This window comes from Podarcis liolepis (genome assembly GCF_965112155.1).
Source record: "Podarcis liolepis genome assembly, chromosome: 2".
Classification (NCBI taxonomy): Eukaryota; Metazoa; Chordata; class Lepidosauria; order Squamata; family Lacertidae; genus Podarcis; species Podarcis liolepis.
The window spans coordinates 96,350,598-96,366,550 of NC_139555.1; the positions used below are offsets into that span (position 1 = coordinate 96,350,598).

Sequence of the window (15,953 nt, forward strand, 5' to 3'; positions counted from 1 at the left end):
AGAAATCAAGATGCCATTTGAAACACATTTCTTACTTTATTTTTGCAAGATTAATTGTGCATTGTTAGAGGATTTTAGAATAAATCATGAAACTTGAAAAAATATTTTCTTTTTAAAGTCAGGCAGTGATGACGATTTGTTCTTTAAATTGAAGAAAAATAAAATGGTAATTGATGTGTTTATGTTTATGGAAATTTGAACTGGCAAAAAACCCTTTATTTAGCATTCAGTCTAATTGAAGAGGTGAAATTTTAGATGATGGTTCATTTACATTTGTCAGTGGGAAAGTGCCACATCACTAGAAGTCTTACAATTGTTATCCTGAAGATGAACTCGGGCTAAATTTAAGGCTACAGCAATGGAATATTTTCAGGGGGGAAGTGAAGTGGGCAAATGTAGTGGATGGAAATCTCAAGAAACATGCAGGCATGGATTGGGAAAATAAACCTGGATCCAACTGGTTTATTTAAAGGCATATTTGCTGTTGATGGTATTAGAATGTCAGCAGGTCTATACTAGTAGAATTATAATAGCTGAGCAGCAGCTGTATTTTTCATTCACTGCCAACTCTAAATGCAGCTGGGTACCTAACCACACCCTGTGAGTATCTGTCAACAGGGTTGCATGTAGTTTGCTAAATAGACCAAAGTCATTAAATAGGGCAATGAATTGAGGGCGGTTTTCTAGGGCAAAACTAGCACACTAATGGTGCAAGATTTATTTGAAGTAAGTTCCATTGACACTTTCTCCCAAGTAAATGTGTACATGGTTGCAATCCGAACATCCACTTGGCTGTGTCTTAGCTCCTATTTATATTTCCACCTCTCTGAGGAAGTAAGCTAAATCTATTGCACTCATTTGGGTTTTTTCTGTGAAAGTGCATTTTATGATTGATAAAAGGCATAAAACACACTCAGTTTAATGTACATCACCATTAGTTTATTCCGGAGTACTCATAGTAAAGAAATGTTTGATCAGTAAATAATTTGTGGATCGGTACCTTTCAGTGGTGTTTTCAAGTGATGAGATCTCATTCTTCCTTTCTTTTAAAGTGGGCCTGATTTAAACTAGGATGTTTTCTAAGCATTTGCCATTTGCAAAAGGTATCTTCAAATTTCAGCCACCCGGGACTGAAGTCCTGTCACGTTAACATCAAGAGCAGACAGAGGTTTCTTATTTCACTCTGATGTAATGTGTGGTATACTGCATAGTCTCTAAAATAAGTACAGTTTTGACGGAATACACTCAAACAGGGACCAATAAATATTAGAGACTGTAGTTAAGAACTTACATGACTGTTTTAAATACTATTGATTTAAACCACTGGCTAGTTTTTATGAATCAAAGTGTAATTTCCAAGCTTTGACTATATTTCTCAGTGCTAGAGCACTCTCTCTTGTGTGCCTTTAGCAGCTTTCCAGACATTCAACACAGGATTAAATGATAGTAGTTACAATGATCAATAGGTTAAGACCGGTACAATCACTCTTGCTGCTAATGACCTCGGTAGTAATGGGTAATAAAGTGTGGGCTATAATAGCCTATCCCTGCTGCAGCAGCCCTTTAAAGCCTAGTATTACTAGGGACTAGTTACATGAAGAAGTTGGACAGGACATTCAAAGTTGAGAAGCAGAATAGCTATCCATAAATCTCTGGCTGTTGCCTGCATACACCACAATAGTTTTTGCTCCATTTGAACATATTTATTTAAAACTTTACCTATGCTACTGTCTCGAGTTCTTGAAGCAAGATTTGGGTTGAAGCTTTCCCGGTTAATTCTGTATAATAAATGTTGATCCATGTTTGGCATTCAGTAGACGAAATTGTTGAAGGTAAAAAATGTGGTTTTGGCTAAAAACAGCTATTGAAGAAAAAGGTTTCCCGGGAGAGAGTAGAGGAAGCCTAGAGTTAAGGACAGTGTAGTCTCCAGATTTCGAGGTACCCTTGGGCCAAATACTCCCAACACCCTTCCTCCAAAAGTGGGACCGCCTCCTTGTGACTATCAATATGGGCACCTCCTTCCTGTTCTCTTCCCTTGTCCTTCTGCACCGCTGCCCAAAAGGAGATGGAGACGAGAAAGGAGAAGGAGTGCCAATTTCTAGCTGCCTGAACCCAAACCCAAATGGCAGCCTTCCTCTCCCCATCCCTCCCCCAAACTTGGGCCAGTTCCTATGTTCATCTATCCACCTGATCGTGGTGCCACCTGCTTCACTCTGCTGCATGGCAAGGCCCGCCCTATGGTGGATAAGGAGGCTCTGGGGGCTGTATGTGCAGCTCCCAACAGGTACCTGATGGTGTACAGCCGCACTCCAGTTCATGGCAGGCATGAAATACAAATTGGGGCTTTCATTGTTCACAGTTTAGTTTTTTAGCCCCCATGTTCCACCAGCTCTCAGTATAGCTTGATACTCTAAATCTCAGGGTTGTGGGTTCAAGCTCCATGTTGGGCAGAAGATTCCTGCATTATAGGGAATATTGGAAGATTCCTACATATTGGAAGGGACCCACAACTCTACAATTCTACGATTTGATGAAGGCAGATCATGGCTTATAGGTATTATCACAGTACAGCATTGTTTTACTGCCTTGGGGCAAAATTACATACGATTCTTCCACGCTGATACTGCATTTTTCAGAGAACTGTAAGAGTTGGAAGGGATCCCAAGGGTAAACTAGTGTTTGCCTTTCAGGATTTGCTACTGGTGTTTACCCTTCCGTGAGAGGGCTGTGCCTGTGGGAGTCTGGAATTAACTTCCCAGGGAATTATGCTGTAGCCAATATAAGTTCCAGCTATACTTCTGTAAGGCAGTGCCACACGTGAACTCATGGGAAGGCACACTCTTGTATTAAGGCACTAGCCTGGTCGCCGTAGACGACAAGGGATTCCATGCAGGCGAGTGAGCAGGCTGGCAGAATAGAGCTCCTCTGTGCTCAGCATCGAAACCAAGCCAGCTGCTAGAGGTGGGGGAAAATGCTCTTTGATGTGCATCATGGAATGCAGTGAGCTGTTGCAGGAGGGTTAGAGCTCTTCCTCCCAGCCTTCCACAGGCTAGTAAACACTTCTGCAAGTTAGTAAATTTTGTAGGTTTATCTGCAAGCCGGCGTAGATAACAATTGAGAAGGCTGTAGAGCAGAACGACCCACCCGTTGGTCTAGTATTCACTAAGCCTTGCTTCACAGATAAATTCAAGTAACTCTTATTACGCTATGCTTGTTCCGATCTTTAAGCATATCAGTGCTACGAGGGAGCTGCTGTGTCTTGAACTGGGTTCTCAATTGCTTTGGGTTATCCTGACATGCAGCACAGTGCAAATTCAGAATGGTGATGCTGCTGTGGTGTGGATTTCCAGTGTTAACGTTAACAGAAGTGTCAAAAGGTGTGTAAGTTTCTTTTGGCTCTTGCAAACAAGAACCGTCTCTGACACTTGTGTAAACCTACACAACAACATCGGAGGGTGTTCACTATACATGAATCTGACCTTCAGGAACCATTTTTAGTTCATCAAAATTAGTGGTGCTGAGAAATCAGGACATCAGTGCATAATGACTGTGAAATTAGGAATGAGAATTTGCTATGCAAATGACAGGACAAATCATGTGAAAAAGTCAAGATAAACTGCATATTAAGACATTATGTTACATAAAATTAATACTGCGTCTCTTTCTTGCTTACTACTCCCCTGAAATATTTTTTTAAATCCTTTTATCTCCGGATCAGCTATTGTCTACTGATTTTTTAAAGCGTGGTGCATAAAAATGTTCAAAACATGTTATTACCTTTTATTGTAATACATGAGATGACAGCAGATCCTTTTTAACAAACTATATCCTTTACCACTTTTAGTTTTCTGCTGTCATGTGTTTCAGCTGAAACTAAAGAAAAGTAAGGTGCTTAAATATTACTATTCAAAGTCATGTGAGTTCTGTATCTTCCCCCCATCTTTCTCTCTCTTGCTTGCTCGCTCTCTTTTTTCTGGTGAGATTTCTAGCGAAATAGTCTTGTTGCATTACCGGAACTGACAAAATGGTTCTCATGTAGTCTGCAAATTAAACACAAGTGCAGTGATTATTTTGAATAGCTAAATTACATTCTAGAAAGCTTGCAGAATTCAAAGCATTGTCATTAGGTATCCGCTTGAATACAATTTGTGTAACCTTGGCCAAGACAGCCTGTCATTTTAATGTCAGTGTTTTATCTGAACAAGACATCATCCTTTCAGATACAGTGTACAGGTTCCTTGCAAAGATGCCCGTGCAGAAACGTGTTAACAGTTGCAAATATGAAATGCTATCAAGTTCATCACTGTAGCTGTTTGTCACTGAAATGTCATGGAAAGCGGCTTTTAATGGTATCTCACATAATACGAAAGAATTGAAGCCATCTGTATGCTGGGTGAATATGGAATGGTAGAGACATCACTGTAGGAACTCCACTGCTAAAATTGCTTGGGAACAAGGTGCGGCTTTCGATATTGCCGTGATGGCGTTCATTTGCTTCAAATCATTAAGTTCAGGCTCCCCAGTGGCTGCTTTTGAAGGGTCTTACTTATTAATTAATGCAGAAATTTGTTAGAATTGATGGGTGCCTCTAGAAGGTACACAAATGAATAGTTCAGGTTTCTTGGAAATTATTCCATTGCAAAATAACGCATTGGGTGGGGGGGGGGCAGAGAAACATACCTAGAAGGTGTAATTAGTTAATGCTATTTTATTATTATTTCTGTGAACTAAACAAGTCAGGATCAAATTATAACCAAGGTGTTGGGAAGTAAAAGATGGGTCACTTAAGTGAACCAGAGGAATGCTCTTGAATGCTTGAAGTGGAAAGAGAAGTGCTTATTATCTTGAAAAACAACAACCACAACCATGATGAACAACATATTGAGTTGCTTGTTTGTTTACACTTTCCTAATTCTTAGGTTCCTGTGTCAGTGGCTATGATGACACCTCAAGTTATCACTCCTCAGCAAATGCAGCAGATCCTCCAGCAGCAAGTGCTAACTCCGCAGCAACTTCAGGTCCTGCTCCAGCAGCAGCAGGCACTCATGCTTCAGCAGGTAAACAGTTTGTTTCCTTTGCAGCTGTTCAGCTCACCAACACTGCTATTGAAGGACTAGCCTCTTTGAGCTGATTTTGAAGTCATGATTTTTTCCTCCACAGCAGACAAACATCCTATGTGAATTGGGTAGACAGGCAGGCATAGACTACACACACACACAAAAGCTTATGCAAGAACAAAATTAGTAGGTCTCTAAGGTGCTACTGGACAATTTTTTAATACAGTGGTCACGATCCGTTCCGGAGTGCCGTTCGCACCCCAAAAAGTCCACAACTAGAGTGGCGCTTCTGAGCAAGCACGGAGTGCAATAGAGCGCTTCTGCGCATGTGCAAAGCGTGCAGAACGCTTCTGCGCATGTGCAAAGCGTTCAGAACGCTTCTGCACACACAGCAAAACCCAGAAGTAGACACTTGTGGGTTTGCCGCATTCGCAAGCTGAAAAGATGCAACATGAACCTAACGCAACGCTAAGTATGACTATATATTTCGACTGTGTCAGAGCAACACAGCTACCTACCTGAATCTACACACAGACACACACACAAACGTGTTCTTATAAGGACAATACATCTGTTGTAGCCCCTATACCAGCTGTGTAACTCTCTTCATACTTTGGCACATGCATGCTACATAATACTTGCAGCTTTAGATGATGACTGAGCATATATCCCTCTCTTCACTGCATTCTCAAAAATACAGTACCGGGGACCAAAGATTCCAAAGCCTTTCAGAATGGGATGTAGATTTTTCACCAGATTTTTCCAAGTTTTCAAATATATTATAATGGTTGCTTTTCACCTACATCTACCAAAAAGAACCTGCGCCATAACTAGTTAGAATAAACAAGAGGTCAAAGTACTTCCCCCCCCCCCAGCTTACAGAGCATATAAGGAAACACACTGGAAAAACAACTAGCAGGTGGAGCATTTAGGGAGCCAGTTGTTAAGAGAATAGAATGCAGTTATGGGAGACCTGGGTTCAAAACTCCACTCCGCTGCAAAGCTTATTTGGTGTGTCAGCCTAACCGACTCATAGAATCAGAGAATTGTGGAGTTGGAAGGGACCATGAGGGTCATCTAGTCCAACCCCCTGCAATGCAGGAACTTTTAAGATTTAATAGATTATACCCTGGGATAATTTTTTTATAACCTCAGTGCAATTGCTGCCTGTCCGTTTTTACTATATTAGTGGTCATATCATTTGTGGTCATATCTCCCGTTAGTGGGTTACATCTAGCTGTGGCTCACGCATTGGCTTTCACGTATGTGGTGGTAAACAAAACAGTTACGTCTAGGCACATCATTTAAGAAGGCAACAGTGAAGTGTGTACAAACCCTTGCATGTCATGGAAACGTGTGTTAGACTTTTGATGTATGCCATGAATTAATATCGTTCTCTCTCTGTGGGTTAGTGGAAATGCAAAAATGACTTTGAGGTTTACATATCTCAGTGAGCTATGCAGGGTTAATTCATTAATGGTGCAGCAATGCCAAAGTCCATTGCAAGTTGACCTTGTGCACTGTACCTTAGTCATTCTCTCTCTCTCTCTCTCTCTCTCTCTCTCTCTCTCTCTCTCATTCATTGAATGGAACTTTCAAAAAAGCTATCTATCTGGGAGATTGGGCAAGGTGGGTGGAAGCAGGGAGCCTGTGCCTGTACCAAACAACGCTTAGTACAGTACAATGCAATGATGATTTAGAAAGCATGTATTGCTTCTAAATAAAGATTCACCAGGCTCTCCCAGCAAGGGCATTTTGGCTTTGTTGTTCCAACCAAAGGTCATTCCTTGCCTTATTTTAATTAGTTTGTGTAGAAAATGGTATGTTTTTCATCAGTTCATTTTGGAGATTACTTTTCAAACGATAATGCCAAGAATAGTCAGTGTGCACTGAATTTATTGTCGAGTTTCAAACTAAAGGTCAGACTGTTACAGATAAAAGGATGCTATTTTTCAAATCGCAGTTTGTGTGTTACACCAAAAGGGGATCCTGAATTGGCTCTCCTACTTTGTTTTACTTAACAGTCTCTTTCTCTCCCCCTCCCTCTCTGTTTCTCTCTCTCTCTCTCTCTCTCTCTCTCTCTCTCTCTCTCTCCCTCTCCCTCTCCCTCTCCCTCTCCCTCTCTCCCTCTCTTCCTCCCTCTCCCTTTTCCTTTGTAGCAGCAGCTTCAAGAATTTTATAAGAAACAACAGGAACAGTTGCAGCTACAACTTTTACAGCAACAACATGCCGGAAAACAGCCTAAAGAGGTACAACTAAAGCCCATTTTTCCCTTGCAAACCACAGAACCCGAAAGAAAGTATAACAACTTCAGAACCATCATTTATCTTGCTAATGGTTGTGAAGCTGAGCTGAATGCACTGGGCCCCAGCTTTTAGGGTTAGGGTTAGGTTTAGGGTTTAGGGTTAAGAACCTGTATTCTCTTTGCTGCTGCTTCTTTAGTTTGGTCCTCCCATTTTCTTCCTACGGTATGTTATAACAGCACATTATAGTTGTATTTTTTTCAGAAGAAGGAAACGTTTCTGGAAGTTACTACTTGAAAGATTGCACTAACAACTTGTGTTTCCAAAACGTAGCACAATGAAAATCTCTAGTGCTGTATTTGCTGGAGTCTTTGAGGTTGTGTACACATTTGCCCTGACCCAGCCTCCAGACGTACATCTCTCTAGATGAATGGATAATTAATTTGCATAAAGTGGTTCTGTGCTTATAATTCCCCAGTCCAGCAGCTAACACGGTGCACATGTAGCCTGGTAAACAAAGCTGAAATCTTGCTATTCAGAAGAAGGAGCTGGAGGCTGGATTCAGTCTCCCCTTCGCTGCCAAACAGTTGATTGATGGATTCCAGCTTCTTTTACTACGCTACGTGTGTGCTGCCCTGATTACTGCATGCACACTTTGTTTGGATTGAGGCCATTGGTTGCAACCCAGATAGAACGGGGTATCCTGAGGGGAAATGTCACACATGACATTTTTCTTTTCCTGAGCTGGGGACCAATCTCTGGGTAGCTTTGCAGATTTTTTAAGTTGGCTCGAAAAAGTTGTGCGCAAGTTCATGGGCTTGCCCTCACTACACCTGACTAGAACTCTTGAATCTGGGCCCAGATACAAAGATGGCATATCTGTCCCCACAGGGTCAGATGTCAGGACTCTGCTTTGGATATTGTAAACCAGCCCTGTATTTAAACACCAGCCTTGCAAGCCCAAAGTGACAAGGGATTTCATGCAGGCGAGTGTATAGAAATGCAATCCAACGCTACAGGAGGGGTGGAGCTCTTTGTGTCTTTTCTGGCAGCTCCATTCAGGCTAGTATATCTGTTTTTCAGGCTGGTAAATTTTGTGGACTTGCTTGGAAGGATTCTCTTAAACAAGCTGAGGAAGAGGAACTGCCACTCTTTCTATCCCCTTCCTTCCTTGTTCAGAATGTCCAAAGCAAATTTCAATGTAGGGAAAAAAAACATCTGGTGTGAAGCAGCCTTAAGACTCATTTAAATAATGGGAGATGGAAGCACAAAGCACTGAAGCCCCATTCACTCACTAGGATTTAAGCACTTCTAACTAGTCTCTGATGTTGCATGCATTATCTTCTACCCCTTAACATAACAGCTGTGCTTGGCTATAAAACTGTGATTGTCAAACCATGTTTCAGAGTATTTTGTGGCACTTCTGAAGTTCATCAGGTGCTCCGCAGTGAGAAGATGAGGAATGAAGGTCAAGCTTCTGAATGACAGCTTGTACCTAGAATCATAGAGTGGGGAGGGACCCTGAGGATCATCTAGTTCAGGCTTCCTCAACCTCAGCCCTCCAGATGTTTTGAGATGACAATTCCCATCATCCCTAACTACTGGTCCTGCTAGCTAGGGATCATGGAAGTTGTAGGCCAAAAACACCTGGAGGGCCAAGGTTGAGGAAGCCTGATCTAGTCCGACCCCCTGCAATGCAGGAATATGAATATTACTGTTCTGTATGTGATCTAGGATGCAACATGCCTCTGAGTACCAGTTGCTGGCAACAACAGAGGCCCTCATGTCTTTCTTATGGACTGTTTGGATGATGTGAGAAACAGTAATATAAGACAGTTCCATTTGTGAACACTCTAGATCCCGCTCCATAATCCTCTGCACATAGGTCCCATGACAAACCAGGCAGAAGTTCTTTGACAAAGGAGCCAATGACATGGAACGGTTCCCTGAAGGTACAGATTTAGGAAGCGCCAAGCCGAGCTTTGGAGTAGCTTCCTAATGGAGGTGAAACTTGGGTTTGGGAGGGAATAGGTTTACCCTCTAAACTATCCTGGTTAAAATAAACATATCTCGCACACAAACACACACACAGAAAAAGCCTGTTGAGGATTATACCATGCATAGCATGGACCAAAAAATATAGTTAACATTACATGAGCAAAATCTACAATTGAAAATGATGGCTGAAAAATGGAATTGTTGGTACATTTATGAAACTGAAACCTGTGGGATACAGTGGGGTCCTCTTCCCTTCTACATCAGTTGTTACTGATAGTCGAATTGATGCTGCCATATGCCTTTCACAATTTGCAACTTTGCAAATTCTGCTGTATTTTATAAATTTTGCCTCGGTTTGTGTTCCTTCAAGACCATAAATTGCCATCTAGAAAATGCATGGTGGGTTGTGGAAACTCTGTTGGTATTAAGGCGTCCCACCCCCTGCCCACTGCATGACTGCCTGTTGGGATGCCTAGAATGTTGTGCCGTATTACACGATGCTCCCACACCTGAGTTGGCTGTGTGTCAGCATGGTGGTTGTGATTTATGCAAGCACACATTACCAGATTGATCCACACACTTTCTTGGCCTCCATCAAACCGCTCTCCCCTATTGTGGAAAACCAAGTTTTAAGTCAAGTGTGAATTTTTACAGTCGCGTTATGAAAATAAGGGGGGGGGGTTATAATGGGAAACGCTGACATGAACCTTAACTATAGCCCGTTAACGGGCGCCACTATAATAAAAAAGGGAACAGATTAAAAAATGTCTAAAATGTAAATCTAAAGGACTAACAGTAATTAAAATGGAAATGGCACAGGGAGGGAAGGCATGTAATTGTGAGATATCACTGTGCAGAATGCTCTCAGCTTTGTTTTGCTGGCTGTTTTTCTAATTCAGTAGGGCTTACTCATCAGTGGCAGTTCAATGCGCGTTAATGACTCTGGGATGCAGGCATCACTCTGGACAAAGAAATGATTATTGTGCGGTCAAAAGAAGTTCAAAGACAAGAAGGGAATTTCAGTTTTTCCCTTAGAGATCCACATTCAAGAGCATATAAATTAAGCCAAATGTTAAAAACCACAGTCTGAAAGCTGACTTCAAAGTCACAACTCTCTAATTAATGAACTGCGAGCTTCAGTTTGGACAAGTCGTGGTTTGATGCGCCCATAAATCAACATGACAGGTCTGTTTCACAGTCTCAGACAGTGCTTGTCATTGAGTCGCATCAGATGTAAACACAGCAAAAAAAAGAGGGGAAAAAAGAGGGAATATGAAGGAGGTGCAATTGATCAACAGAATTGGTAAAAACCCACTTTTGAAGCACATTATGCATGATCACAGGAAATGGCTATAGCCTCAAGAGGCTTTCTCCTTCTGCTGTTGCTTTTTTGAATCAGATTTCTAACAACCTTCAAAAGGGAGAATAAGAATTATGGAGCTTCTCCCCTGTGGCTGCCAGGCAATAACCCCCTGTTGTTATTTTGTGCTTCTTTCTTTTCAAAGGCGTCAAATTTTAGTTTTTTAAAGATCTTTAACTCTATATTTGAAGACAAACAATAAAGGGCTGCCACTGTCATTCTTATCAGTTACCAGGGATTGTATTTTTTTCTTTCTGTTGCCACTTCTTATTAACCTCTTATTTGGTCTATTAGACATAGTTTTGAATGCAAGCCTGCATGCTGGGAGAACATGAAAGTTCAGATGAGCTCAGAGGGCAGATAAAGAAATTTGAAGGGGAAAGTTACACAGCAGAATGAACGATAAAAGTTAACTCTTCTAAATTGCTGTTGTCAGACAGGAGAGCGTCTCTGACACAAAGATGATGGCTTGGAGAAGAAGGAAAAATACTTTCTGTGTTAAAAAGGCAGGATGGAGGGTTGGAGAATGTAATGGCATTTCAATATCCATCACAACTGATTTACTGTGGTCACACACCTGATATTGTGGTATCCAAAGTTACAATAAGAGAAATCTCCTTCCTATTTTAAAATTAGTATTACAACATTGATTGATGTAAGGAGAGCGAAGGGCACACACCCCTTGCTTTTAGCTGCTGTTTGCTGGGGGGGGGGGGTAGAGGAAGCGCTTTTTCTTTTAATAACCAGATGGTTTTAGTGAGGGGTGCTTCAAGCAATACAAACCCATCTATGATGGTTTTTCACCGCCATCTTTTTAAGTGAAAGAGGAATTAATATGCACATGGTAAGCCATGTGCCTGCCTATGCCCATGCATATGGCATGAGTGTGAATGCATGTGTTCAAAACTAAATAATCACATGAGAGAAATTGGTTATGGACTTAACCATTTTTAAATTTGGCTCAATTGTGTTAATCTGCTGCACTCTTCCTTGTTGTTAGCTCACAGTCCCATCCAAGCAGATCTGAAAGCAAGGAATCTATGACCTGTAACCAGTACATTCTATATGGTAGTGTGTTTTTTAAAAATTAAAAGTCTCTGGTTTTTTGCAAGTAAGAATTAAAGGGAGTTTTCCGGCAGGGTGGAGAGCATGTTTATAGCAGCATTTCCATTTGTTGCAGCCAGATCTCGAGCCTGTTAACTCCCCAGGTCCTATTCTCTCGTGTTTTGATTTTATTAAGCACCATCCCATTGAGTCTATCAAATAGACCTGGGGGAAACGATGATGGAAATGTTTCTAAATAAAGGTGGGAAACATCCCCCACCCGCCTGCCACCTACCCACCCAACCACCTTTTTTTCTTTTCTTCTCTTTTTTTTGCATTCATGTTGAGCTAAGTAGATTGTTTTGATAAAAGGCTGTTTGTCCTCCAGTAGTTATGACAATTTATGTTAGGCAGTAGGGAGTAACCCAAGAAAGGAAAACAGACCTTTGACAGCAGCTTTAGGGAGGGGATCAAAAATGCAAGTTTTATCAGGATATTTCAGCATTTTAACAACTGACTACTGACCTGACAACAGGACTGCACCGAGACCTTTTTTGTATGCATTCAATTGTGAGAAGTAAACAAGCTGCCTTGTATCCTGTGTTTGGTAACTGGGTGGGGAGCACAGTTTGGCAACGTGCATCGCTTTTAAGTTCTTTCTTGGACAATGGGCTTGTATACTTTTTTATCCTGGCTTTTTAAATGGAGAAATAGCTTTCATGAGCTTTTCCTGGAGGATAGCGCTGAAGACAACAGAACAGGCATCAGTCAACTTATATAAATAAAGCTGGTTTAAAATATTAACCTGCAATAAACTGGCAAGTCCCTGACATGTCCAAAGCAGGGAGTGTTCTCCTACTAAATCATCCTTTTTACAGTATGAATTTTTCACAAGGATTAATATCTGAGGTGCTGAACAAATTATTAAACACTGGTTTAACTATCCTAGTGATTTATATTAATCCAATAACTTCAGGAAAAATCAGGAACAGTTGGATCATCTCGGGGCATGCTGGTTTAAAACTGAAATGCCCTCGACTTTTCAGCTTATTTACATGTTTGTTGTTCTGGCTGTAGATTTGGGTTTTTCAGACAGAAAATCAATTAACTTTCTCAGTGGGTAGAGTAATAGGCCTGAAATTGGTTGCTAATACGAAGTATGTGGAAGGCAATATTTCCCAAATCCCCGCAAAATAAGCCACTTAGAGTGCAGTCCTGTTGATGTCTATTCAGAAGGAAGTCTAATTTAATTCAGTAGGGTTTACTCCCAGATAAATGGGCCTTAGCAACTAACAGCACACACACACAAATAGCTCCTATCATTTTGACTACTCCTTGTCACCAGTGAACTCAACTGCCAGCAGTGAGACCTTTTGTGGATCCCAGGTTGGCTCAACCTCGCCCCTTCCCCACCCTCAATGTGCCCCATTTGGGGCTCTTCTGCCGGGAGAACTGCCAATGGGCCATCCATATGTTCTATAGCAGAGCTGAGTGAAGGGCCACCTCCACAGTGCGTTGTATGGGGAGTTTCAATGGCTCTGTTAGTATAGTTGCTGTGGCATGCTTTAAATAGTTATTGGAAGCATTTTCACCACCATCGGAATGTATCCGACTTCACTGTAGGTTGGTCTGCCTATATCAGGGCAAGGCAACCTAAGGTACTCCATACAACTTTGAACTTCCAAGTTCCATCAGCCTCAGCCAGCACTGCCAGTGATCCGTGGTGATGGGAGTTGTAGTCGAACAGCATCCAGAGGGCCACAGGCTCCCCATTCCCGGGTCCGTATAGAAAAATCAAGCAGGCAAGGGGTATTTCTAGGTTATTAGCAGAAACGTCAGGGCAAGGCCATACCGTATTTTTCCGTCTATAAGACGCCCTCAATATATAAGACGCCCCCTATTTTGGGGGACTCAGATTTAAGAAAATGTGGGAAGATGGCCCCATGTATAAGACACCCCATAATTTTTGACATTATTTTTTAAGGGGAAAAACCCAGTCTTATACACGGAAAAATACGATAGATTGTGAGAGGAGCAGGGAAATCTGCAAGGTGATGGTACAGTGATACCTCTGGTTGCGCACGGGATCTGTTCTGGAGCTCCGGTCAGATCCTGAGGAATTCTCAACCGGAGGTGCCACTTCTGCGCATGGCGTGGTAGAGCACTTGTGCACATGCTCGTGGCACATAGAGTGCTTCTGTGCATGACTGCGTGTTGAAACCCGGAAAAATACTTCCGGGTTTGCCGCATTCACGTCCTGAAGGATACACAACCAGAGGTGTGCGTATCCAGAGGTACCACTGTATTTTCCTTTCTCCATACCCAGCTCCTCCATGGTCCACAGAAACTTCATTCTTCCTTTCTTTAAACCAGGCATCCCTAAACTCGGGCCTCCAGATGTTTTGGGACGACAATTCCCATCATCCCTGACCACCGGTCCTGTTAGGGATGATGGCAGTTGTAGACCCAAAACATCTGGAGGGCCGAGTTAGGGGATGCCTGCTTTAAACCATCTGCAGATGTTCAAGGGCGGTGGAAGATGTTCAAGTGTGCCCATTCTTGTGCTCAAGTGCCTTTGTCCCCCACTCCCTGCCCCACTCCCGCTTCCTTCCAGCCAGTCAGCCAGATTATTCACATTGTCAGCTTCAACTCAGGGTTGATCTGTGGTACGCTTCTTACATGGAGACTGCAAACATAATAAAACAATGCAGTTTATCTGCCACCAAGGACTGAACTTGTAGGATTCTATCCCATTACATGCTTGTGGTTTCCACCATTAATCTAGATTTGTGCCATTTCCCCCTTAGACTAGGTTTGACAGCGTGTTGCGGGACAGTCAGCCCTCTGGTTGACCAACATACTTGTGACCTGGTTCTCAATCCGAGTTTATTTTCCCTTCTCCCAATAGAATTAATGTATATGTTGAGCAGGGAAGGTTTCCAGCTCCACTCACCTTCGCTCCTGTTTTTCCTTTGGAATCCTAGGAATACAGTTAGGTTCTCGAGTGATTTCTATTCATTTTGGCTAGGTATATAAAGGAGAAAGAGGGGGGGGAGTTCAAATGAATCAGATGCAAAAAAAGAAAACAAATCAAAATAAATCACTGTCTCACATTTTTAATACTTTCTGAATAGTTCTTATAACTAATTTTTAGCTATATATACCAATGGCTTGTTTTTAAGGGGAGGTGTTTTAAAATCAAAGTGCACAGATAGACCTCTTAAAGGCAAATGGAGTTATTCCAAATGCCATGCGTTTTTTCACACACACCCTTCCTTTCCCTTCCCCCTCTCCCTCAGTTCTGCTGTCATATGGATTATATATGTTTCTCTCTGTCAAGGGTTAACTTTCTTTCTGCAAATGTTAGCTACAAAAGCTCTGCAGACCTCCACCTTGATATGATTCCTAACAGATTAGGGATATTAGATAATTTCCTACTATTTATTGTTCTAGTGTGCTGTATTATCTTTCTATCACTCAGATAATTACTGAGGAAATCTACATTAACTTTTTTTTTTTGGCTGGCTTAAGGAATAGCTAAACATTGGCACGATGCATTGATATTTTATGGAACCAAAGTTTTCCTCGTGTCATTGTACAATAAATAAAAAGATATTTATCAAAACTGCAAAGGCATTTTCTATGGTTTTAGAAGAACAAAGCAAATAAAATACAAGATGAGCAGAACCTAAAGGCTTCCTTAAGTGAAACAAAATTAAGGACTCTGAAGCCTTGAGTACTGTACATATTAAACGCATTCAAATAAGATGTTGTTTGCTAAATTATGAATGTGTGTAATTAAAATCTAGTGGCTGTTTCTATGAAAGATTTACAATGTTATTTCATCGTTTGTCATGGCTAATTAACAATATTAGATGAAGTTTTTCTTCTTCAAAGGTCTGATTTTTTTCTCATTTATTTATGTCAGAAGTGATAAACAGAGTAGTTAAAAGCTTCTCTGGGTGCAGCAGTGAAAAAGCAACATGTTCTTTTACACCTCAGAGGTTCAGGGTTCAGATCCCAGTGGAATATAGCAACTTAGTCTTCTTCTGAGGGTGAATAATTCTCCTCCTCCCCAAGCATTGAAGTTAAAAAAAAAATTAAGTGGAATAACACAGGAGAGAGAACTGTGAATTGATTGATTGCATGACAGAGAGAGCTACTATGCAAAATGCAATAAATTAGCCAATTGGAGCCTTAATAGCTGAGACAATTCTTTAATAAGTAAATAGAGCATAGCGTGGGGTTATT

At 41.4% G+C, this 15,953-nt stretch overlaps 1 protein-coding gene across 50 annotated transcripts in view; it reads left to right on the top strand.

Annotated features, from left to right (window-relative positions):
* The window catches only part of FOXP1 (forkhead box P1), a 546,942-nt gene that overhangs the window by 420,302 nt on the left and 110,687 nt on the right, over positions 1-15,953 (top strand). For 30 of the 50 annotated variants that reach the window (XR_014522962.1, XR_014522963.1, XR_014522964.1 and 27 more), the window contains 2 exons: positions 4,920-5,057; positions 7,217-7,306. Coding sequence is in view for 47 of the 50 variants with exons in the window: in XM_083491912.1 (XP_083348038.1) it covers positions 4,920-5,057; positions 7,217-7,306 (228 nt within the window). In the remaining 3 variants the exon portion in view is untranslated. The remainder of the gene's footprint in view (positions 1-4,919; positions 5,058-7,216; positions 7,307-15,953) is intronic. The other 20 variants (XM_083491883.1, XM_083491885.1, XM_083491875.1 and 17 more) reach the window with 1 other exon arrangement.